General features: G+C 42.6%; 1 protein-coding gene across 1 annotated transcript in view; it reads left to right on the top strand.

The window, feature by feature from the left end:
• Positions 1-24576, top strand: part of zfhx4 (zinc finger homeobox 4) — a 73149-nt gene extending 48573 nt beyond the window's left edge. The window contains exons 7-12 of the mRNA XM_008276282.1: positions 5851-5949; positions 12018-12151; positions 13383-13583; positions 14024-14144; positions 14272-19665; positions 20189-24576. Coding sequence (XP_008274504.1) covers positions 5851-5949; positions 12018-12151; positions 13383-13583; positions 14024-14144; positions 14272-19665; positions 20189-21765 — 7526 coding nt within the window. The 3' untranslated portion in view covers positions 21766-24576. The remainder of the gene's footprint in view (positions 1-5850; positions 5950-12017; positions 12152-13382; positions 13584-14023; positions 14145-14271; positions 19666-20188) is intronic.
• Positions 24577-25993: the final 1417 nt, after the last annotated feature.

The raw sequence follows: 25993 nt of genomic DNA, 5'->3' as shown, positions 1-25993 counted from the left end.
TTTTTTTTTTTTTTCAAAAGAGTAATAGGTGTTTTGTTAGTCGCCTGCAAGACAGCAGAGCGGGCAATTTGAGCGAAAGAAAATACAATGAAGTGTTTCAGGAAGTCGTAATTGACAACAACAAAGCAAATTTGGAGCTGCTGATACAAGCGTTTTTTACACAAAAGTCATTTTTTCGGCTTATTCTGTCAGTTCAACTTATTGACATTCACACCAGGAGCGAATTAAATGTGACAATCCCATTGTCTGGCTTTCAGAGTCGACCTGAAACAATGGATATATATATATATTTTATTTTATTTTTGCTGGTGTAATAAGTTCTCATGTGTTTTAAACAATAAATGGTCGAGTGTGGGTGGATTTGAGAGTGTGGATGGAAACATGTCTGTTTGCTTGTGCTGGTGTGTTTACATGTTAGCATGTGGGCTGTGGACTTATGTGCATGAAATACATTGAAAGCTGTGTGGGAGTAAATGTGTCTTATGTGCAGAGGGTTTCATGTGTAGGTGTGTGTGAGCATGTGCTAGTGTGTGTGTGTGTGTGTGTGTAAGTGAGTTATTCCCAGGCCCTGTGCAGGAGCTGTAGACCCTCTCCGCTGGGTTGATGTTTAGTATTTTAGACATGCTACATTAACAACATCTGGTTAAGATCTAAATGCTTGTTAAACGCGCTGAAATTCAGGGGGAAAGGTACAGGGAGAACGAGGGGAGAAAGGGGGGATAAAGAGGGAGAGTAGGGTAAATAAAGATTTGAGGGTGAGAGAACGGGAGGGAGGGAGATCAGTAAGTCTGTAAGGTTATTACTCTGGCAGTATTACCACTGGCCCTTGACTGTGTGTGTGTGTGCGTGCGCATGGCTGTGTGGGATGGTGTAATGTTTCAAAGCTTTCCCCTTAAAACCTAGAGGCCAAACTAGAGCCACGCGCGCGGCGCAGGAATGTGACATCACAGGGCCCCTGTTGCTCGCATACGCACACATATGCACACATGGTCTCACAGGGGACACGACCAGAGTTGTAAGAAGAAATCAGCATCAACGTCATTCCTAAGTTGGGGAGACATGGCAGTCAGGGGTGTTACACAAAACATTAAGGCTGCATTACTACCACAGATACACTGGACACAGGGTATCTAGTCTGTGATGTTATTATTAGACAGATAACACACTGATAATAGTGTCGTATATACGGTCCGGGCTATACAGTAATAGTTTCTCAGTCTAGTTGTTATAGCGTTCCTCATATATTTCTTTATTTTCTTTGGCAGCAATTACAGTTTCGTTTGATGCTCCACTTTCATAGTGTCTATGATTTAAGATAAACAAAATGTAAAACAAGAGATTTTTTTTTTTTTAGTCTTTAATGAGCACCATCCTAGCCCTAAGGAAGCAAATTAGAGGCAGCTCAGCCCAGCTAATGAATTCAGCCATTTTGGAGCTCCGTGTCCAGTTTCCTGGCGTGGCATTGCTCTGCAGTTGTGTGCTGTACGACTGAGTCCTCCACCGGGCACATAATGACCCGGCATGGCGGTTATGGGCCCTTAGGGGGAGATGGGAGGGGGAGTGAGTGGTCTCAGAGCAGGTCATTATACAGCTAGAGGGCACACACACACAAACGCACTGCGCTGACACTTTCAATACATTCTTCATTGCCTCCATCTCCCATATGTCTATTCCTTCATTTTTTTTCTTTCCAAACATCTCTTTCTATATATCTTTCGCCGTATCCTTGCGCATCCATCTATTTGACTCCCATGTTTTGAAGAATATAATCAATCTTTTTTGCACTGAAATTTGCACTGATATATTTCAGAACATCTCCTTTTTCTTTTAGTCATATAAGTCAAATACATTTTGCGTAGTTATTTTCTGAACAAACAAGAACGATATTCACCCAAGGTTCTAATTGGTGACACTGGCTTCTAATTAATAGTTAAATCTAAAACCAAATTGATTTGGCTGTATCTATGATCAAGAGTCACTTAATTATTCTTCCTCTTTAACGGTTAAATATAGGCTTGTGTTGCACGGTAATCGAACCCAGGGTCTGTGGTTAGCTCAAGCTCACCGGCCGGCTTTAATGTTCCGACTGACCCACATCAAAGAGAGTCCCACCAGGCTGCCAAAATCACACACCCTCCACAGCCTGGCCCACTCCCTCTGCTTATGTGTGTGTGCGCGTGCGTGCATGCACAGAGGCAGTGGAAGGTGACTGTGAAAGTTTTTTTGCTCTGCGTGTCCTCTGGTAGCGATTAAGTTGATGGTTAAGAGTCCCTGCTGCAGAACCCTCTGTCTCTCACACACACAAGTACACACAAACACACGCTTGCACATGACATCTCACATGCAAACACATGCAGTCACTGTCTCACTCACTTGATCAATGGTACACATCCACGCAAACACTCGGGGAACACGCACACGCGCGCAGCCGCACGCGCGCTCCCACACACACTCATCTGGTGTGTAACTGTCAGGGTCAGTCAGAGGGCAGACGCTGTGCTGATGTATTGGGAGAGCTCGTCTGGGAATGTCCTCAGTGTGGAAACACATTCCCCGTATGCACGCGCACGAACACTCACACTCACACACATGCTCGCGCGCACACACACACACACACACACTTACCACAGATATAACTGACTAGAAGGGGAAAGGAGTGAAAAAAAAAACTCCAAAAAAACACTGATGAGGCCCAGATGATCACCCCTCCTTCCCTCTTTTCTTTTTCTCGTTCTTCACCCACTCGTCACCCTCATTTCTTCCGCTCTTTCCTTCTTTCTGTTCATTTTCTCTCATTTCTCCATCTAGCTACAGGTAGACTGCCCCCTAGAGGTTAGCTAAGATGTGGGTTCAGCATTGTTGTGATCACACACTGACGGCAGTTTTGATCAGCTTCACCAGACCCATGTCCTCTGTTTCTTATCGTCCTCCTTGAGAAAAATAACAAGTTTAATTTAGCCATTTTAATTGACTGATGTGAAAATGTACAATCATTTCTTGTAAACATCATGTCAAGAGGTCTCAAACACATGAGGTTTACAGAAATTAGTCTCTACATGTGTTTTCATGTTGAATTTGAAGTTGCTAAATACACAATATTACCTAAAATGTCATAGAGAATAAATATTTTAATTTTTTATCATAAATTAATTACAATATAAATTATAAGCTACAGTATATTATTATAGTGATACTATATGATAATTCTACTTCTGTAAATTAGTTTTATATATATATACATAAAACATATATACATAAAACACACACAACCCCATACACACATGGAGTTGCTGACAAAGCTGTCAGACGAGATCAAAGTTTTTTTTTGTGCTCCTGCTTTTTGATTTTTTTTTCCCTCTTTCTTTTGAGGCATTGTCTTGACCTTGCAGTATTTCTGTTTTGACCCTTCTCCTTACCCTTCTTTTCTCATGCTTCTGTGAAACATGCTGTTCGATTTGTGCCATTTGCTTTTCCTTGGCTTCCAACAAAGTCAAGAATAGAGAAAAGATAAACCAGCGATGAAGGACTTTCAAACCCACTACACACACACACACACATACACACAAGATTTACACCAACACACAAACACACACGGTATCCTTCCTCTCTGTCTATATGAAGGTGAGGTGAATTAAAATACAAAGATGGACGCTGCAGCACCAGCAGTGAAAATTGCAATTTCTGCAGCCCGGGCTCTCTCGGCTGACAGGAGATATTTCATCTCCGTTGTCACCGACGTATTAATAAAACATCAGGAGCAGAGTGCAGTCCCAGTCTCTTTCTCTTTCACACACAAACACACACACACACACACACGCATGTACACACACAAGCACACTGTGTATACACGTGTGTAAAATGTGCACAGCACATACGTGCAAATGCAAAAATATAACAATGTCCATGAATACAAACACACACATAAACACAACTGCAATTTTCCTTCTCAATCACATGCCAGCATCTGCCATGAAAATTTCATGCTGTATATAATGTCCACTTAATGTGTTGCCGATTAAAGCAATGGCGCCAGCGCTTAGTCTGTGTGTCTGTCTGTGTTGTCGTGTGTGTGTGTGTGTGTGTGTGTGCTCGCACCCCGCCGAACTTGAAAGGGTTAATCATATCATGTTTCCAAAGAGAGGGGGGTTTGCAGACCCCTTGTGCTCATCATACAATGGCCAAAGTGATTGTATGCAAATGCAAGCTGACCTCAATGCACCCTTTGCCTGATTTCTGTGACTATGAGTCTGTGTGAGTGTGTCTGTGTGTGTGTGTTGTAAAATATGGTTATTAAGGCAGTGCAGGATTGATGAGCACAGCTCTTTTATACACACTCACACATGCACACAGACACATACCGGTTTCATTCTCTGGCGGAGTGAGGGGTTTGGGGTGAGGGAGACCCCCTCCCTTCCACCCATTTAAAAGACATGAAATTTTTAACGGTTTTTCTGTGTGTGTGTCTGAATATGATACCGTGTGTGTATGATTTGAAGCCTGTTTGCAAGTGTTTCTGTTTGATTTTGTATTGGTGCACGCTATCCCCGAGATGGAGGAGGGCACTATATGTGTGTGCGTGTGTATATATGTGTATACATGTTTGTGTGTGTGTGTGTGTGTGTGTGTGTGCAATGCGTGCATGCGCATGCCTGGTTATCTGGCCTCTCTCAGACTGCTCAAAATTCATTACAAAGTGACATCAGCCCAGCCGGAGACAAATGATGGCTGGATGAAAGGGAGCGCTGGGGCTCGGCTAGGATTAGTGTTAGCTTGTGCTGGCGACACATATACACACATACACACTTATACACACACACATACACACACTTTAATCCACTGGCAGAACACTGCAGATACACAGAATTATCAAACAAGGGGCTGAACTCTCAGAGATGGGCAGGCTAATCTGCTAATAGTACAGAGCTGCACGTGTGTGTTGGTTGGTGTTTGTGTGTGTACGTGCACACTGTTTTTTGTTTTGTTTTTTTTACACGTCAGTATAAAAAAACATAGATACAGTATGTATGTAAAGTGTAGTAGTAAGCATGACCTACACAATCTCCACATGTAATTTTCCTTTTTCTTTTCCACTTTTGTTTTTTCCAAAAGGTGAGTGCTGTCGGCTATATAATGAGGTTAATGTCAGCCTTTGTTTTTTCAGAGCAGTATTTTTTTTCTAGTGGTTGTAATGACGCAATTATGTTTTTACGTGAAAACAGACTCATTGGATTTCCTAATTATGCTGTGGTATTTGTTCAATATAAAAACACAATTCAAATAAATTGGAATTTTTTTGTGCTTATTTAGAAACAATTTCTGAGAAGAAATGTTACTGCTCATTTAAAACCAATGTTTAAGAATAAAAAGACCATTCTGATACATCTTTAAATTTCTTTTATTTTTATTTTTTTAATCTCCTTCTGAAGACAGGTGATCCAAATGATTGAACCTGTTTCCCAGTAGGACATATTTTGTTGTCACACAACTTCCCTGCATTCACGACATGGATGTATTATGTTTCACCCTCTAGAAGTAGCATGACGGGGCTATTTTCAACAGAACATGTGTTCAAGTCACTAGAATTATTTGCTGGTGAGCTATAGTGTTCGGTAAACTTAACCTTTGTGAAGGAAAAAGGGGGTTTATGGGGATTAAGTAACATATACAAGCAGGAATAGTTTCAAAACGACTCTCATATGATATAGCAATATCTGTTCAAATAGCCGCACTATTTCTCAAATCAAGCACCGTGGCAGGTTCTTGTTTCAGAGCCCCGGCCTTCAAATGCTGTTTTTTTTTTAGAGAGCATCATGGGTAATGGAGTTGTTTTTTTCTGTTGTGCATTTTCAGAAGAGACTGCCGAGGATAGTGACAGACCTCCTCGCTCCTCCTCCAGGCCCGGGCACAACCTCACCGACCGAGACTTGAGTGAGAGCAGGAGAACCGAACGTAAGTCCACACGCAAATACACAAACTGTACACGGACACACAAACATGCAAAACACATACGAACCACAAGCCTCCCTTCTTTTCTAAGTTATCGTTCATCTGTCTCTCCTTCTCAGATAAGGTTCTAACGTGTGTGTAACATGTGAACGCTGCTTACTAGCCTCCATGTGACCTGCTTTAATCGTTTCCATCTGACAGAAAGAGAAAAAGAGAAAGAGAGAGATGGGGGGGAGAGAGAGAGAGAGAGAGAGTGGGAAATAAGAAGAGAGAAAAACGGAGAGAAAGAGAGAGGGATAAGTTGAGTGTTGTGGATATTACCAGGCAATGTCCAGGCCCCAGATTATTTTTTAATCAAATCAGTTTGCGTGCTTGTAATTTATAAGCGCCTTGCATTAATCTTTTCTCGTTCTTGTGCCCTCTCCGATGACATATTAATTTTTCATAAGCGTAGGATTAGATGGGGGGGTCTGTGTATATGTTTTTCTAATATTGCACTGCATCCCTGCAACCCTTAAATTAGTTTTTTTCCTGCACTCTCCCTTCATTTTTCTTTCTCTCCCATTTTTTTTCCTGGCTCAATCCATCCCTTAATTGTTGTCCAATCTGTGACCCTATCACAGGCAATACCTCGGATAGAAAAACAGCACAAGATAGAAAGGATGGGGGTGGAGGAGGGGGGAGAAGAAACTGTGTATTCATTTGTAAGAATGGCATGTTGTAAGCAGGGAGGGGCAACAATCTGTAAAAGGCAGCTTGGTATTTTTTTGTTATTTTGGGCAAGGTATGGAGCACATAATGCCTCTGCTGCAAGGCTGTGGTCAGGATAGCCCTGGCTTTGTTAGATTTGATTTACCCAAATAAGAATTCATATGGTCTTCTTATGTATGAGATGGAAATCCATGGCTAGGAATGAATATTGCATAGGGTCTCTCTCTCCCCCCTCCTCTGTCGTTGCATGGGGTTCTCATTCTTCCTCCCTCTACTAATGTCTCCCCCCCCCCCCCCCACCTCACACACACCTTCCAACTCCCACCCTCTACACCCTCTATCCATCTGAAACTCCCTCCCCACCTCCTCTTCCTAGCATGCCATACCTAGCTCCATAATGTGAGGCTCAATGAGGCAGAAGGAGAGCTGAGTGAGGCTGGGGCCTATTAGTTTAGCTAGTCATCTATCTTTCAGCTCTATCTCTCTGACAGGCCTGTCTGACGGACTGGCGGGGAACCACCATCCATGCATTTACCGCTGCATATTACCACCAGCGTCATTTAACACCGCCGCACACATGCAAAAAAGGCAAACTGACAGTGTCCAGGTCCCTCCTACTTTAAAGCATGCGCGTGTTCTTGAGTGCAGCGACATCTATTCTAATAAAGCAAAAAGTCTTTTATGTTTTGTGAGTAATTTTGTTGTAGGAATCATTTTGGGGTTGACTACTTTTAGTTTGCATTTGGATTAAAGAAGGTTTCACAAAGTTAAATGCCAGAAAATGCAAAGAGGATCCTGGTGTGTCATGCTTGGACTTTGTTTTTTGTTTTTTCTAGTTTTCTTTTTTTTTTTTTCATCTTAAAGCGGGCAGATTTAGAATGTCCTTCATCAATCCCAAATCTCAGGCAAGCTTGAATTGTTGAGATGTGTGTGTGTGTGCGTGTGTGTGCGTGTTACCATATGGAGATCTCGAGGGAAGGGATTACACTGCGACCAAGTGAGCAGTGTGTTTGTGCACTTCATCTCCAAGACCAAGATCCTTTAAACAAAGAGGGGCCGATAGATAGATAGAGAAGGGACGAGGGAGACATGGAGAGAGATGGAAGGGGGAGGGGCAAGGAAAGACAGAAAGAGCTGTTTTCCCTTGCTTCATTTGCATTGTCTTTTTTAATCCTATGTCACTTTAGATTAATTATAATCCATGTTACATTTTCCATGCAAATGTCCTCGTTGTGGATTACTTCCAGATAGCTTTGTGCCGTGCGTGTAGATGGCACATGTCGCCACCATGGCTCAGGGGCCCACTTCTTATAAATAACCAACTAAACAAAGGCCTCAGCATGGAAATGAGCCTGTCAGGCAGCCCAAGGAAATTACAGATCTCTACCTGCTTCAAATTAGCAGAAGAAATTACTCATTGTTCCTACAGTCAAATGTTATGTATTAATTTCGTAGACAATTCTGAATAGTGCAGATAAGAGTGAAACAAAGTGCAATAACATGCAAACAAGATGTGATGTTAAATATTCCATATTAGTATTTTTCATGTGCATGCATCTTGCAAATTTGGCCAACTTGAGAGGATAGCTGTGTTCCTTTTCTGTCTGTCTAATACGAGATTAAAATATATTAAAGATATTAGCATGTTTAATTACAAGCCTGCAGCAGTTCCTTTGTGCATGTATGTGTGTTTTCTGTGTAATGACAGCTTGTTGAATGTCTCAGACGATTTGTCAAATGTGACAAGGCCGTGCTCATATTTATCTCTCATTAGAACACAAGCTGGAGATGGAAGAGAATGGAAGGCTAGTCATTAAAAAACACAAACTACAAGACAGCTGCTGTTTAATAGCCTTTTCTTTTCCCCCGTACTCTCTCTCTCCTTCTGACTGTGTCTCTCTCCATTTCACTCCTTCCCGATCTCTCTCTCTCCCTCTCTGTACCTCCCTCCGGCTAGATCTGGGCCTGCTGAGTGCTTCAGTGGGAGTTTGGGGTTCAGAGTGTGTTGCTGTAATGTTATCAGGTGACCGGGGGTCAGCCTAATGCGTAACCTCAGAGCAGTAGGCCAGTAAATCATGCTGGCCGGCCCTCCCTGGCCCGCTTTGGCCAGCTCTCCCTGCTAGATTTACTGCTCCGTAACCTTAGCCAGTCTGCCAGGGCTCAGGACAGCTAAATTGAATACTAAATCCAAACCACCCAGCCCCCTCCAGACCCTCACTCTCCGCTCTGTGTTTGTGCACTTTTTTGTGTTTTCATGAAGTGAAATGGCAGGAATGGAATCATCAGTGTACTTTTTTTTTTGCAACTCTTAAACTAAAGAACAAACATTACAATGATTTGTTTTAAAATCTTTCTCCAAGATTTGATCCTGATGATGTCGAAGTTGATTTCATATGAAGTCGCAGTTATAGGGATGCAAGGATTCGATGATGTGCCGCTTGTCGCTTGAAAATCTCATTTGGTTGGTTCAGTTTGCACAACATGTCTTACCCTTTATGACACAAAAGGGCAGACTCTAAAATAGATCCACAGGAAAAAAAAAAACATTAGCTATGATGGTATTGTTGGTCGCCCTGCCTTTCGAGGAACTATTTGGAACAGAAATACCTTGAGGCTAGGCTACGGGCTTCTCTGTCCCTCGCTATATTTTTTTTTCTTCTTCTTCTTCACTCCGTTTCTGCCTTTTCCTCCATTGCTCTGTACTTCTTTCCATTTGAATGCCCACTTGCGTGTATATAAGTGTGTGTATATGCAGCTCCCTAAACACCATTGACAGTTGCAAATAAAGATGGGTGGTGTGTATGCCGCTCTCTCCCCCTGCAATGCAAAAGGGGTTGAGTGTCATAAATCACCTTTTGATTTATCTAATCAAGCAAGGTCCTGCTCCATGCAGACATTTGTCATTGGCGGTGGGGGTTGGAGGTGAGGAGGGGGCAATTTCAGGTTTTATTCTGCCCCTCCACTTCACTGGCTCGGCAGCAGCTGCTGGAACCTACACAAGGATGAAGGGATGGAGGGAAGGTGGGAAGGGAGGGGAAAGAACAGGGAGGAGGAGGAAAAAGGACAGTCATTAAGTATGAGGTGCAGAGACAAAGGAAAAAGAGAGAAGAGTCTCCTGCCTTGTTCTCAATGTGGTTTCTTGTGTTATTTATATACAATTATTTCAGCTATCTATGCACTACTGAGGGAAAGAAGATGAGGCTGATCAAAACAGAGATTTTTAGGTTTTCCCTAGTAAATGTATTAGTTGTGTTTGGATCGGGCTAGCCATTGTATTTATTTGCCTTTCAGGTGATTACATCCTTGGAAGACACTATAATTTTGAATAAAACTTTGTTATTCACTGGCAGGGCTTGCCATTTAAAGCTTGTAAGTGGCCATAGAGATAGAGAGAACTGCTCTCTCGACGTTCAGGGTTAACCAACTGTTTTTCTTTGTGTGAGTTTCATAAGTGTTGATGAAAGCACTAGGTCAAAGACGAATCTAAACGAGAAGGACAGATCTTCATGTTGCACACGTCTCTCACACGCGCACACACACACACACACACACACACATTGCACAAACATACATTTACATTCAACATGACAGTAATCAATGGTGATGTGTGGGCCCTTTCCCCCGCCGCATTGTAAATGTGTTTGCAGGCCCTTGTCCGACAATCGCCTCATCTCCTTTTGCAGGGATGTAATTTAGTTGCAAATTGACTGGAAGACGGAGGCAAAAATTGAAAGTTGAAATTAGAAATAGCTATAATAAATATGGGAGGCGGGCCGCAGACTTTGGAAAGGTCAGGTGATATGACGGGCGCTTCCAGCCTGGACCAATCTGACCAATGGAGTGTCAGAGGCCTGACATGAAGCACGTAATACACACACACATATGCACATAGACACACACGCACAAGCCCTGCAGGGGCCATCACAAGCGGTGGAAGACGAGATTACCTCGCTCGTCTGAGCTGCAGAGCAATTCTCGGATGTTCTTGGAAATTCACATTGTGCCCTTGTGTTTTTTTTTTTTTTCTTCTCCCCTCTTTCTCTCTTTCTTCCTTTCTTCCCTCCCTCCCTCTCTCTTGTCACTTTCCTTGACAGGCCAATATTTCAGGCTCCAGATATAGGGGATTACAAATAAAATAAGTGGAACGCCTACTTAATGCAACAGAATTAAAATGCATGAACGGGCCGGAGGAATTGATATGCGCCCAATACAAACACGAGCCACAGAATAATATGAAATACAAAATGTTTTTTTTCAACCCCCTCTCCATGTATCAGTGCTTTGATTTCCCTTTTTTTCCATTTGTGCATCTAGCGTGAAGCGTTGATTCGCAAGAGTGAGGCTCACATATTGCCTTGAGTGACCAGACGAGGGAGGGGACGCAAGAGAGGAGGGGTGTGGGGGGGTGGATGGCTTAGGGAGAGAAGGAGGAAGAGAGCAAGGCAGAGGGAGGGAAGCAGGGAGGGAGAGTTGCTGTTGCTGTGTCTTTGTGTTGTGCAGAGTGGGTAAATTGCAGTGGCAGAGTATAGCAGGGCCTGCACGGCCTGTATCTTAGGATGAGGCTAATGAAAGATTTATCAGCGGCTGCAGCATTTACTAAATACAACCAGAGGCTGATCTCGCCACACTGAGCCCTGCTGTTAACGTCACACACGCTTACACGCACACATACAAATAGACACACACAAGCAGTGCTGCTACTGTACCACCAGCCGTGACCAAGCCCTGAAAATTTTGCATCTTATACAGACACAGGAGTTGTTGAGGCAGCTGGGGAAATGTATATGAACTAATGAAGTGTATAATATTACCATAACATTTAATGTATGTCGTGCTGTGATAATGAGTCTGCCTGAGTTTTTCTCATTTTACATGTCCTCAGGGCAGAAACATGTTAGTGTATATGAATGTGAATAATACAGTTCATGCTTGTATCCATGATACTGTTGTCTTGGTGTCAAATCTTTTTTTTTTTTTTAATCCTCACCTATGTCCCACTGAATATTAATTTGGTAGACTTCTTTATGTTATTCATTCTATTATTTCTATATAATAATCGTTGGTCAATTTATGAATTGATAAGCCAAAAAATGTCTTTTTTTGCTATGCTGTAAATTAAAATCCTCTTTTCTCATATGCATGATCCTGCCATCGATATCTTAAAATTTTTGTTGCATTTTGAATTAAACATGAAGCCTTTTCTCCAGAAAAATTGAGAAATATCTATTAAACTTAGACTGCACAAATGCAGACATATAGACTGTAAATAAAAAATGAAAAAATCCTGAAAAATTGTCCTTTTTAATGCTTTACATTCTGTGTCTCCTTCTCTCTCTCTTTATTTCTCCACCATCTACCAGGAGTGAATGCCATATCCAAAGAGGTTACCGGACCGAATGCTATGGTTAAACATTCCCTCCTGCCAGATCGGCAAATTGAAAGTCCACCCAAAAGGCCAAAGTCTGCTGAGGGGAAGACTTCAGCCAATGACCAGGTAAAAGTTTGTCAGATATCTGGAGGAAAATGCCAGTTGTGTGACTGAACATTTTTTTTTAAATGTTACAGTTGGGGTTTGTGGCAACTAAAATAGGGTGCATTCTACCTCCTTCTCAGAGTGTTTAATGTGTGCTTACAGTGACCGTGGACCTGTAACTGTTTTCACCTTGCCAGTGAAAGTATGTCTAGGTTATAGAGCCTTATATGTATCTGTTTAAGGCAGGCATTTGGCACCTCATATACCAGTACTTGTTGGACTATGTAGTTGGGTGTACAGAAAGCAAATGGCTAATGAGGCAGGTTGGTTTTCATAAGCACTAATGAAAACTAACCTTCACTGTCACTGTGGGATGGGCTAATGGGAAGATACTTAACTGTGAGAAGCAGAAATGCTAAGCCAAGCATTTAGCAATTGCTGGCGCCAGCTTTCATTCAAAGGGTTAAATGCATCCCGCCATTCCCTCCCTGACAGAGCTTTTTAGCATCAAGCACAATAGGCCAGCCTTTGTGTTCTAAGTGGAATACCTGCACTAGCCTTGGGCCTCCCACTCTGTGTCTTTTCCCCTTTTTGCATCTCTTTAAATTATATGTGTTTTTAAATTAGATTATGAAGTATTAGCTCGTCTGGTTCTGGGCCCTGCAAGGAGGGAGGACTTAGTCATTTCAGAAATGGATTCTATTAAGACAGGTGGTAGGGAGGCAGCTATGCTCAGAGTACTCCCTGTAATGAGGGCAAGGCGCAGCTTGGGAGAGTACACACCTTTGTCATCTGTAATCTCCTGATTAGAAATTCTGGCCAATCGTGTTTTCTACTAATAAAGTTGAGCGACTTAAGTGAATTACATGAAACATGGTTGATCTACATTTTCTGTGTTAAGGTGGGCATGGGAACTGGTGGGGAGAGGTGCATGTGAAGTGAGTGAATAGTGAAGAATAAAAAAATAAATAAAATTAGACTTTGTGTATATGGGATCATTTTAGCCCCTAATGGCAGTTCGTGCATGTTTCTCTTTTTTTTTTTCCCAGCAGACAGCCCGCTATGTTAATGACTGTGTAGTGCAAGAGTGTTACCTGCTAAAGTGCATTAGGGGCAAAAAAAAAAAGTCATTCCTGTTCTTGGATTAATTTTTATATGCACAGGATATCCCTTTCCTTGGATATCATTTTATTATATTATTTCTCCATTTCCAACCAAATGCTTATTACATTATCTTGTTTTTTTTTTTAAGGTTCAGCAGTGTCCATATTGCAACTACAGCAGTAAAGATGCCAACCGTATGCAGCTCCATGTGATGTCCCAGCATTCCATGCAGCCAGTGATTCGCTGTCCTCTGTGCCAGGATGTCCTAAGCAACAAGATTCACTTGCAGCTGCATCTCACTCACCTTCACAGCGTGGCTCCAGACTGTGTGGAAAAGCTGATTCTGACTGTACGTAGAAGTAGTGATGCTGAATAATATTTGTGTGTATTTCAGCAAAAGTGTGCTTTTACAAATGGGGGAGAAAAAAACTTTTAAAAAAGAATTGCATATTCAAAATAAACTAAAAAATGATGTAATGTATTATTTAAAATAATGAAGGTCTGTTGTAACATTTTTCTCAGAAATGTCCAGGCCTCCCTCCAGTCTTGTTAGTAGTTTAGGGCAAGGTTGCCATCAAACATTATCCCATCCATTTATTATTTTCCCTTAAGAAACTACCACAAACATGATTGTTGTTGTCTACGGAGCAGAGACAATTCTCTCTTAATATAAGTTTTGTTTTAAACAAGTTGACAGACCTCCTCAATATGTACTTGTATATACTCTGCCATCTTATGTCATTACTGTAAACTGACATACCAATGATGACATTTTGTTGGTCTTGATAGGTTGTTGGACCTGACTCAGCAGCACCAAATAATATAATGCATCCCCAAACTGGACAAGAGAAAAGCCTCTCTTTAATGGATTCCTCTACCTCTCTTACTGATGGGTCAGGAAAGTCTCATGGTGAGCAGAATGTGGTATTTAAAATATGTTCTTATTGTCATGAACCCGTTGTCTAAGTGATTAATTTTAACTGTGAACAATAATTGATGAATTGTATTGTTCTTCAAATTCTACCTTCTATTTATAGGAAACGTCTCAAAGGATGAGCTGACCAATCAAGACAAGAATGAATTAGACCTGCAAGGTGAGGAAATCAAGCCCCCGAAGGAGGGCTCAGAGGCCCCAGACTGGAAGAGAGCTAGTGGATTAGGACATGATAGCAAATCCCCTGATACCCTCCAGGACCATCTCAGTGAGCTCCAACGACTCCAGCAGCAGCAACAGCAGCTCTCAGTATCTGATCGTCATGTCTACAAGTATCGTTGTAACCACTGCAGCCTGGCCTTCAAGACAATGCAGAAGCTTCAGATACATTCTCAGTACCATGCCATCAGAGCAGCCACTATGTGCAGCCTTTGCCAGCGCAGCTTCAGGACATTCCTGGCCCTCAGGAAGCATTTGGAAAATGGACACCCTGAACTTACTGAAGCTGAGGTGCAGCAACTGATAGGAAATCTGCCACTGAATGGAGACATCACTGAGAGTGAGGCCAGGGCCTTGGAGGAAGCTCAGGCCTTTGAGCATGACTTGGATAAAGATGATGAAATGGACCAGGAAGAGAAGCCCAGTCCTACAGGAAGTGACAGTAGCTCTCTGCTAGATGACATGGGAGCAGAACCAAAACGGACCTTACCATTTAGAAAAGGGCCCAACTTTACAATGGAGAAATTTTTGGACCCTTCTCGACCTTACAAGTGCACAGTATGTAAAGAGTCCTTCACCCAGAAGAACATCTTACTAGTCCACTATAATTCAGTGTCCCACCTTCATAAATTGAAGAAGGTCCTTCAAGAGGCATCAAGTCCAGTTCCACAAGAGACAAGCAACAGCATTGACAACAAACCATTCAAATGCAATATTTGCAATGTTGCCTATAGCCAAAGTTCAACACTTGAAATTCACATGAGGTCAGTACTCCACCAGACCAAAGCCAGAACAGCCAAAACTGACACGAGCAGCAGCAGCGCCTCCGGCACTGGTGGTCCAGTACCGGCTAAAAGTCCGGGCCCAAGCGCCCAAGGGAACACAAACAGCTCAGACACTGCTAGAAGTGGAACACCCTCTTCTAACAAAGAAAACACTGTGGAACCCAAAGAACCTAACAGCAGCAACAACACAAAACAAACGGCAACTACTGATCATGTTTCAGCACAGGCAAGCAGCCACCAGTCAGCACAGTCCTCAGCCCAACTGCAACTGCAGCTTCAGCATGAACTCCAGCAACAGGCTGCCTTCTTCCAGCCTCAGTTCCTTAATCCAGCTTTCTTTCCCCATTTTCCAATGACCCCAGAGGCACTGCTACAGTTTCAACAGCCACAGTTCCTCTTCCCCTTTTATATACCAGGAGCAGAGTTCAACCTTAGCCCAGAACTTGCCCTGCACTCAGCAGCAGCTTTTGGAATGCCTGGCCTGACTGGATCATTCCTAGAGGACCTGAAGCAGCAGATGCAACAGCAGCACCAGTTACAGCAGGCTCAGGCCCAGCAACAGGCTCAGCAGCAACAGCAGCAGCAATCCTCTCAGACACAGTCGCAAATTCAGCAACAGAAAAACCAGCAACTGCAAAACCACAAACCCAAATTGGAGTCAAGCACTGTGTCAGTTTCAGATATACAAATGTCAAGAGAGGCTGAGGACCACCTAGAAAAACAAGAGAACAGAGCAAAGATGGAAAATGGAGGTGATGCATTAAATGATGGAGGAAAAGACAGCAAAGACCCCAAAAAGTCAAAGTTCCCAGAGCCATTGATTCCACCTCCACGCATTGTGTCAGGAGCAAGAGGTAATGCAGCCAAAGCACTATTAGAGAACTTTGGATTTGAGCTGGTCATTCAGTACAATGAAAACAGACAAAAAAACCAAAAGAAAAACAAAGAGGGAGTTGAACAAGTGGAGATGAATACTGATAAGCTTGAGTGTGGGATGTGTGGAAAGCTCTTCTCCAATATGCTTATTCTCAAAAGCCACCAGGAACATGTACACAGTCATTTTTTCCCATATGTGGAGCTTGAAAAGTTTGCCCAACAGTACAGAGAGGCTTATGATAAACTGTATCCAATAAACCCAGCTTCACCTGAGACTCCACCACCTCCTCCACCACCACCTCCTCCTCCTCCACCTCCCCCTGCTCCAGCCCCAGTGACAGCTCCTCAACCTCCCTCAACATCAATGGCCAAGCCCCAAACCCCAGTACCTTCACCAGTTCCTGTTGCCCATCAGAATGCACACCAACCCTCACACCAGGCACAGCCACCCCAGCCACCACCCCCTCCTCCACCACCTTCTGCCCCTCCTGCACCACCCCAAGTGCAACTCCCTGTTCCATTGGATCTGCCCCTTTTCCCACCTCTAATGATGCAATCTGTCCAGCACCCAGGCCTGCCACCTCAACTGGCCCTCCAGCTGCCCACTATGGACTCTCTTTCTACAGACCTTACACAGCTTTGTCAGCAACAGTTGGGTCTTGATCCAAATTTCCTCCGCCAGTCTCAGTTTAAGCGACCACGCACCCGTATCACTGATGACCAGCTTAAGATCCTTCGTGCAAACTTTGACATCAACAATTCCCCTAATGAGGAGCAAATTCAAGAGATGTCAGAAAAATCTGGCCTGCCCCAAAAAGTCATAAAGCACTGGTTTCGTAACACCCTCTTTAAAGAAAGGCAGCGGAGTAAAGACTCTCCCTACAATTTTAATATTCCTCCCATTACTACATTGGAAGATATTCGAATGGAGCCCCAACTCAGTGCACATGAATACTACAGAACTGACTCAACCATCAACAAGAGGTCCTCCAGGACTAGATTCACTGATTATCAGTTGAGGGTGCTTCAAGATTTCTTTGACACTAATGCCTACCCGAAGGATGATGAGATTGAGCAGCTGTCCACTGTGCTCAACCTGCCAACAAGAGTCATTGTGGTGTGGTTCCAGAATGCCCGCCAGAAAGCTCGTAAGAGCTATGAGAACCAGGCAGATTGTAAAGACAGTGAGAAAAAAGAGCTGACCAATGAGCGATACATCAGAACCAGCAACATGCAGTACCAATGTAAAAAGTGTAACATTGTGTTCCCACGCATCTTTGACCTGATCACTCACCAGAAAAAGCTGTGTTATAAGGATGAAGATGAGGAAGGAAATGATGAAAACAATGAGGAATACACAGATTGTACAGAGCAAGGTCCAACTAAGATTACCCAGATACCTTTAGAGCTTTTCAAACAATCCCAAACAGGAACTGCCACCAGCTCTGGCTCAAGCTCCCCTGTAATGGCCTCCCCTCGTGCTACCATGGGGAAAACTTCTCCCAAGCCAGATATGGCCCTTGAAACTGAACTTAAACAAACTGAGACTGCTCCTTCACCAGTGATCAAGTCACTACCAGAGCCTAGACCTTCTAAGGCTTGCACACCTCAGCCACCTCCTCAGAAAGCTCCCCAGCCACAAATGTCAAGACCGCATTCCCAGCCTCAGGCAGCTGCAGTGCCCTCAAGTCCACTCTCCCTGGCCCTTTCCTCACTCACAAACAGTCTCCCCCATCAGATGCTTCAGTACCAATGTGACCAGTGTAAGATTGCATTCCCTACTGTGGAACTATGGCAGGAGCACCAGCACATGCATTTCTTGGCTGCTCAGAACCAATTCCTTCACTCTCAGTTCCTTGAAAGACCCATTGATATGCCCTATATGATATTTGACCCCAACAACCCCTTAATGGCCAGCCAACTGTTATCTGGTGGCCTTTCCCAAATCCCTTCTCAGGGTGGCTCTGGTATGGCTTCTGCTGCGGGCTCTGGGGCAATGAAGAGAAAGCTGGATGACAAGGAGGAAAATGCTAATGATAAAGATGGTGGAAACAGTAGTGAAGAACAACACAGAGATAAGCGTTTGAGAACCACCATCACACCAGAGCAATTGGAGATTCTTTATGACAAATACCTACTTGACTCTAACCCAACAAGGAAGATGTTGGACCACATTGCACGAGAGGTTGGCTTGAAAAAGAGGGTTGTGCAAGTTTGGTTCCAAAACACTCGTGCAAGAGAGAGAAAGGGGCAGTTCAGGGCTATAGGGCCCTCCCAGTCCCACAAGAAATGTCCCTTTTGCAGAGCACTGTTCAAGGCTAAATCTGCGCTAGATAGCCACATACGATCTAGACACTGGCATGAGGCTAAGCAGGCAGGCTTTAGCTTGCCCCCAAGCCCAATGATGAACCAAGACAATGAAAGAGGTGAAAGCCCAAATAAGTATAACTTCTTTGACTACCCACAGCTGCCTACTAAGACTGAGCCAAATGAGTATGAGCTGCCTGCCGCAACCTCAACTCCAGTCAAACCATCTGAGGCGCAAGTAAAAAACTTCTTAAGCCCTTCATCCTTAAAAGCTGAAAACTGTGATGAATCTGAAGGGCCTAATATTAATTCAGCAGAAGCTTCATCTTATGATCCTTGTAAAATGGACTTCGATGAGACATCATCAATTAACACAGCCATTAGCGATGCTACAACTGGAGATGAGTGTAATAACAATGAGGTTGAGAGCCTAACTGCCAATGGAGGAGACAAGCTAGGTGACAACAAAGGTGGCCTGGCGTCAAGTTCAGATGGTGGCAGCGAAAGGTTCCAATTCAGCATGGTGAGCCCTGCCCTCAGCTTTTCTGGAAAAGATTGTGACTCTTATTTTAGAGATGATGACATGGACGAAAACAATGACAGGAGTGAATCATCAAGCCTGGCTGATCCCAGTTCCCCTAGTCCTTTTGGGTCAGGCAACCCTTTCAGCAAGTCTGGAAAAGGCAGCAATGGTGGGGATAGGCCAGGACACAAACGATTCAGGACCCAGATGAGTAACCTGCAACTTAAAGTACTCAAAGCCTGTTTTAGTGACTATCGCACTCCTACAATGCAAGAGTGTGAAATGCTGGGCAATGAGATTGGACTCCCCAAGCGCGTTGTCCAGGTGTGGTTCCAGAATGCCCGTGCTAAAGAAAAGAAATTCAAGATTAACATTGGAAAGCCATTCATGATCAGTCAAGGCTCACCAGAGGGACCCAGGCCTGAGTGTACTTTGTGTGGTGTAAAGTACACTGCCCGCATGTCTGTCCGAGACCACATCTTCTCCAAACAGCACATCACCAAAGTGCAAGAAACCCTGGGAAACCAGGTGGATAGAGAAAAGGACTACCTAGCACCAACCACTGTCCGTCAGCTGATGGCCCAGCAAGAGCTGGATCGCATGAAGAAAGCTGGTGAGGGACTCAACCTGCCTGGCCAGCAGCAACAGACTTCAGTGGACAACAATAATGCACTTCATGGCCTCAGCCTACCCTCAGGCTACCCAGGGTTATCTGGCCTTCCACCAGTGCTACTTCCTGGGGTCAATGGGCCATCATCACTTCCTGTTTTTCCACCCAACACACCTGGTGAGTTAGTATGACAAACAGTGAAAAAAAGTTAAAACAGACTAGAAGCTTTATGAACTGAGCTTTATGATGCACTATTTTATTCTACTCTACTACTGGTTATTCTGTATCACAGTGGTGTTTGTCAAAGTCTTATTTTTTAAAAAGTATTTTAAAATTAAAAAATGGTGGGACTTAGTGCATGCATAATGCCTAGCATCAAAGTTGAACTGCTAATTGCTAATTCAGAGATTTGTTTTGTTTTTTTAACAACAAATGTATCTATATCATGGCTTTTGATTGTTTTTGTTTTGTTTTTCCCCTTATTGTCGGTTTGGTATATTTATATTATATATTGGCAAATTGAAATTATCATAAAGCGCATGTGACAGTTTTGTTCCATAACAAAATCTTAACAAGACATAAAGACTCAGCCAGTGACAAATTAAGCATCTGTATCTTATTCAAACAAATTTCCACAGTGACTTGGGGTTGAATATTTAAATATTGAATATTTCCATATTTATATACCACTGTATTTCAGCTTTAGCGTCTCCCGGTGCTGGCATGCTTGGGTTCCCTACACCAGCCACCCCCTCTCCTGCCATGTCTCTCAGCACTACCCCAACCAAGACTCTTCTGCAGACTCCTCCTCCTCCTCCTCCACCTCCTCCTCCTCCTCCTGTTCCCTCCACACCTTTGGCAGCAGTAAACCATACAGAGCAGCAAGGCAAAGACTCAGAGAGAGACAGCAGCAAGAAACCAGGAGACAAGCCACCTCAAATGAAGGTAAAGGACAGAGAGAACGAGAGCGGCTCACGCCCCGAGACCCCCAGCATGGCCAAAAAAAGGGAGAAACCATGTCCAGCTCCAGGGAAACTAGGAAGCGAGGCTCAACTGGATGCCGCACAGCTCCAAGCACTTCAGAATGCTCTTGCCGCAGGTGACGCCAGCTCTTTCTTAGGGGGACAGTTCCTGCCCTACTTTCTTCCTGGATTTCCCAACTGCTTCACTCCCCAGCTTCCTAGAGGGGTCCAGACAGGGGGCTACTTCCCACCACTGTGTGGAATGGAGAACCTCTTTCCATATGGCCCAGCAGCAGTCCCACAAGCTGCCATGGCCGCTGGTCTCTCCCCGACCGCTCTCCTGCAGCAGTACCAGCAGTACCAGCAGTCCCTCCAGGATTCACTGCAGAAGCAACAACAGCAGCAGCAGAAACAACTTGAGCAGCAGCAGAAACAACAACAACAGCAGCAGCAGCAACAGAAACCAACCCCTGTGAAGACACCCCAGAGCATACAGAGCACCACAACCAATTCTTTCAAACCAAAAGAAGCTATAGATACTAAGGATGACAACAACAAAGGCTCTTCAACAGAAAGCACAAAAGAAGAACCGAAAACAGATACCAAAAGTACCATGGATTTTCCAGACGCTTTTATTGTACCGTCCGTCAAGCATGAGTTTATATGCAGGAAGTGCCAGATGATTTTTGCTGACGAAGATTCAGTGGTGCGTCATCAGAAGTCCTTCTGTTACTTCGGACATCCTTTTACTGACCCGCAAGAGACAGTGCTTCGAAAGGCAGTGAGCAACTACACTTGTGTTGCCTGCAATGTGGTTGTTAACGGGAATGAAGCACTTGGCCAACACCTTCAGTCGAGCTTGCACAAAGAGAAAACAATCAAACAAGCAATGAGAAATGCCAAAGAGCATACTAGATTATTACCTCACTCTGTCTGCTCCCCTACTCCTAACACCACATCTACCTCGCAGTCTGCAGCTTCTTCTAATAACACCTTTCCTCATCTCTCTCGCTTGTCCATGAAGTCCTGGCCAAATGTCCTGTTCCAGGCCACCACAGCCCGGAAAGCTGCTTCCTCCTCCCCGTCTGCCTCTCCTCCTCCCCCCCTCTCCTCACCTTCAACGGTTACCTCAACTTCCTGCAGCACCTCAGGGGTTCCAACCTCACTACCCACCGAGAGTTGTTCAGATGAGTCTGACAATGAGCTAAGCCAGAAGCTGGATGACTTAGATAACGCGTTGGAAGTCAAGGCTAAACCGGCCTCTGGCCTAGACGCGAGCTTCAGTAGTATCAGAATGGATATGTTCAGTGTGTAGGAGTGACAAAAGGATCCCTTGCTTAAAGAAAAAAATAAGACTTTTTAAACTGCAGTTCCAAAGTTTCTCTTAACCCAAAAAATTACAGTACCAAATGATTGACTCAGGATTGTTTTTCCCATATTGATATGCTGGCAAGATATTGATTGATTTTTGTTATGGACAGAACTGTTGCAGATGCTTGACTGAGCTTATATTGTATACAAAAACATGGAGTAGGAAAAAATCCCACAGGCTCCCTTGGGGAGCTTGTTTCAAGCCAAAAACTCTCACGATAGCAAATTGCACCTCAGCTGGATTGTTTTCCAAATGCTAGCATGTACTGTATGGGATGACGATCCAGAACCCTCAAAGAGAATCTCTCTTAGTTTAGATAGGTGTAATTCAGTAGCTTTAAATTCTCAGGTCAGAACATAACATTTCTCATTTGTTAAAGCAGCAACAAGCCTGGGTACACTTGGCTTATAACCAAAACATGTCAAGCTTTATCGGACGCATTTCCTTGATGTGTATAGAGTACCAAGAGACAATATTACTGTTACAATGGACGATGTGCATATCCTTTTAGTTTTGCCCTACAAAGACAGTATGGTTTTGCCACTGAGGGAATTTAGAATGGTGAAGTAAATGTGTATGATGCCCCTGTGTTTGCCAGTTTGTATTACAACAAGCTGTATCTATTTCCCACCCCCTTTTTTTCTTGTAGTATATACTAATCTGTGCCAACTCTTACCTTCTCACTTTTACCTCTGCTCACACCCTTTTCTGAAGAGGTAATAACTCTAGTTTTGATAGACTCTCTCGGATTATGTGAATATAACATTTTTCATTTGTGAATTGCTGTACTGTTACGGTACCTGCTTGTGTCTGGACTATAGTGCACTTATTTTGTTTTTATTTGTCTTTTTATTATTTGAGTAGGCCATTTGTTAATTTAATAGAATTTTTTTCTGTTTGTATGTATGTATGTTTGTGTTTTAATTATTATTTGTGTCTATTGCAGCAGCATATTGGTCCATATTTGTTACAGGATTGATGCCTAACAATCTAGAGACCTATTTAACAATTGGTGCATCCATGAAAGCAGTACTGTATACTTGAAACTGTTAAGGTACAAGTTGGTCACAATGTTAAAAAAAGGTATGATCATTTGCTATACGTTTGCAAATATGCTGCTTTAAAAGGGGGACAACAGCATTTGTGTTGTATATTAAAAACATTTTCATGTACTTGTAGGAGTTAAAACAGTGTTACACCTATACGCAGCCATTTAGTGCATAGGTTAACGTCCTCCCATCAATTCTCTGGGCACTTCTGATGATCTACAGTTAAAGTCAGCATTTGAATTTTTCCACATTTAGTGATTTCAACATTGCAAAGTATTACCTTACAACGTTTTGCTGCTACTGTGTAATGTTAATTTGCTTGCCATAAATTCTCTCAACTTTCTACCAGACAAAATACTGATCCATTAATTGCTTTGCTTTGCTTTTTTTTTTTTTTTTTGCTTTTTTTTTTTTGCTTTTTTTTCCCCTTATTTTGTTATTTTGCTGTGGAACTAAGAATGTGAAAGCTGTCAAAGGGTGTTCAATTTTTTACGAATCACTTTCTAGTTTGGTAACCAGTGTGATTCATTCCAAAGTAACAGAAGGCTATTTGTATGAAAGAAAAAGGCTTGTGAACAAAGAAAGCTAAGCTGTTGTACATATTCGTAGTTGGCTGTGCATGGTACAAATTTATTAATATGAAGAAATGCAAAAATGTATTGCTTTTGGTATTTCCTATTCTGAGATGAGCAAGTAGCATGTAATGCAACTGTTTGACAGGTTAAATCAAATCATGCTTAGTTATTGTTTCAAACAATGAAATCAAGTAACATTTCCTCTTATGTTTTATTATTGTAAAGGTGTTTTTTTTTTTTTTTCAAAGTTTTAAAGCAAAATGTCAGTTTTTAATTTTCTGTGTGAGCTTTTTAAATGTCATTATTTGGATTTTTAGTATTTTACATTTACTTTATTCCTGAAGACACTTTTCGATTGTGTTTCATAAGAGACATCCTGGCCTCCCAAGGTGCAATTCTGCCATTGTACAAACATGAGCGACTGTCCTGATTCCAAAGGCTTTCACAACTCTGGCTTTTTGCCTTTCCCCACTCTGTGGCTCAGCATTCTAAGACTGAACTGTCAGCTAGCATCATGTGCTAAGATGTTAGCATCAGACAGGACGCTTTCCACACCAAGGACTGGTAAAAGCTAACAAACCAACAAAAAGGATGGTCCAACAATATAACTGTACATAGATATTGCAACTGCACAGCAGCCAAAAAGAAAAAAAAAGAACTTTTTAAAAAAAATGGATGGATTGTGTCATGTTTATGGGGACAGCCTTCAAAAGGTTGAAATTGGAATTGTTCTTCTGGATGTCAAAGGGATTTTCATGGCGCAATCATATCCTACACAATATGTACTCTTCAACATCTGGGTTACATAGGAAATGCACCCTGAGGTTTTAATAAGAAGAAGCCCCTATGGCTAAAACTTTAAATAAACTAAACCAAAAATGTTATTGATGTTTTATATATAGAGAGTAGTCGCATTAGTTTTTGTTACTGTACTGTTTGAGGTCTCAACTGTACCGTATCACGGTAATAACATGGTTTTGAAACCTTTTTTTTTATTTTGTCACAGACCTGTTGTCATAGTTGAAATGACGTTTATTGTAGATGGTATTTGAACAACTTCTGGAAATAGTTCATCAAGTATGTTTGTTGCTCATTGTTGTGATACATTAAAAACTGTATCTGCAAACCAGTTTGGTCTCATCAAATATTGTTTATTTCATTTTTTACTATGGACGCTTTCATGTGTTTTTGTTTTGTTTTGTTTTTGGCTTTTTTTTATTTTTAAATCTTAATATCAAGTTTCATTAGATTGCATTTCACACATCTGCTTTGTATACACAAAATATAATTACATGCTGCTGTCAAACATTTATAATGTTCACAATCTTAATTTCCATACATGCTCTTTTTTCATCATATTATAATGTGATGTATATATTGTGTATATTGTCATATTAGAGTATACATTTCATTGTGGTTTAGTCAACAATTGTTCTAATGAATGTGACTGTCTTTTAACTTGTACACCGCAAGTGACAGTTTTAAAAGAACATTTTTGAACTGAAGCTGATAATTGAACACACATTTCCCGATAGGTTTTTCCAATATTGTTTTTACATGAAGATACATATTTCCCCTCAAACTCTCGGGTATGTCTATGTCCTACTATTAACAAACCATGTGTTGTGTCAACATCCCAGCAGTAATTGTCATTCCAGTCACTGACAGACCAAAATTCTAAATCATATAATGGGTATTTCCCGTCATTATGCTATTTGTGGTAATCTGATTCTAAGCAGATGCAGGGGATTATGTTTGGAAGTATCTGCTAATCTGGATCTGATCAGGTGCTGCTCTAGAACCCTCACAGTGTAAGGGAAAAGTCCCACAGTAATAAATCACAACCATGGATTAACAGATGGACAGCGTCGACGGAAAGCGACAAACATTTGTTGTTACCTAAAACTGGTAAGGTTGATCCTCTCAGCGGACGGCAACTGAAGCACGGCGTCGAAGAGAAAAAGCATTTTTAGCCGAGATTACCAGATAGAAAGATAGATAGATGTTTTGTGCCCCTGACTATATACTGCTTTTAAAATTCTATTAAGAAGCAAAATGGATGCCATTGTCAGACAAGAGGGTGACGTTTTAGATCTGAGGTCAACAGAAGCTGTCACATTAAAAATTGCACCTCAGGAACACCTCGACGCCATATATCACACCCTGCCAGCAAGACGTGTCCGCCACCAGTGTCAGGGTCACGGAGAAAGCCGACATTCACAAGTTGTTAAATCCACCTAATGAAATTTCACAAGGGCAGCAAAAATGAAGGGGAAGATGAGGATCTTTTCACTCCGAATCACTTTTGGCCTTTATTGTTTCGCTCCACGCACTTCAGTGTGCAGTGAAACAGCCGCGACATGTAAAAGCCTCAAAATACTGCGTTTTTCTCCCCCCTTCTGACTTCACCCCTCGCCCTTGACGAATGTGCTCAGCTCACAGGGTGCAACTGTTCTGCTGAATGGCCCTTTCCTGTTGCTCAGCCTTAAAGCACAGGCAGTTGCCGAGTTAGCCCACCCCCCTTTCATATTATGGGATTGAATTGCG

The sequence above is a fragment of the Stegastes partitus genome, unplaced genomic scaffold (assembly GCF_000690725.1).
Source record: "Stegastes partitus isolate 25-593 unplaced genomic scaffold, Stegastes_partitus-1.0.2 Scaffold68, whole genome shotgun sequence".
NCBI lineage: Eukaryota > Metazoa > Chordata > Actinopteri > Pomacentridae > Stegastes > Stegastes partitus.
The sequence above is the reverse complement of the archived record's forward strand: the minus strand, read 5'-3'. Positions and strand labels throughout refer to the sequence as shown.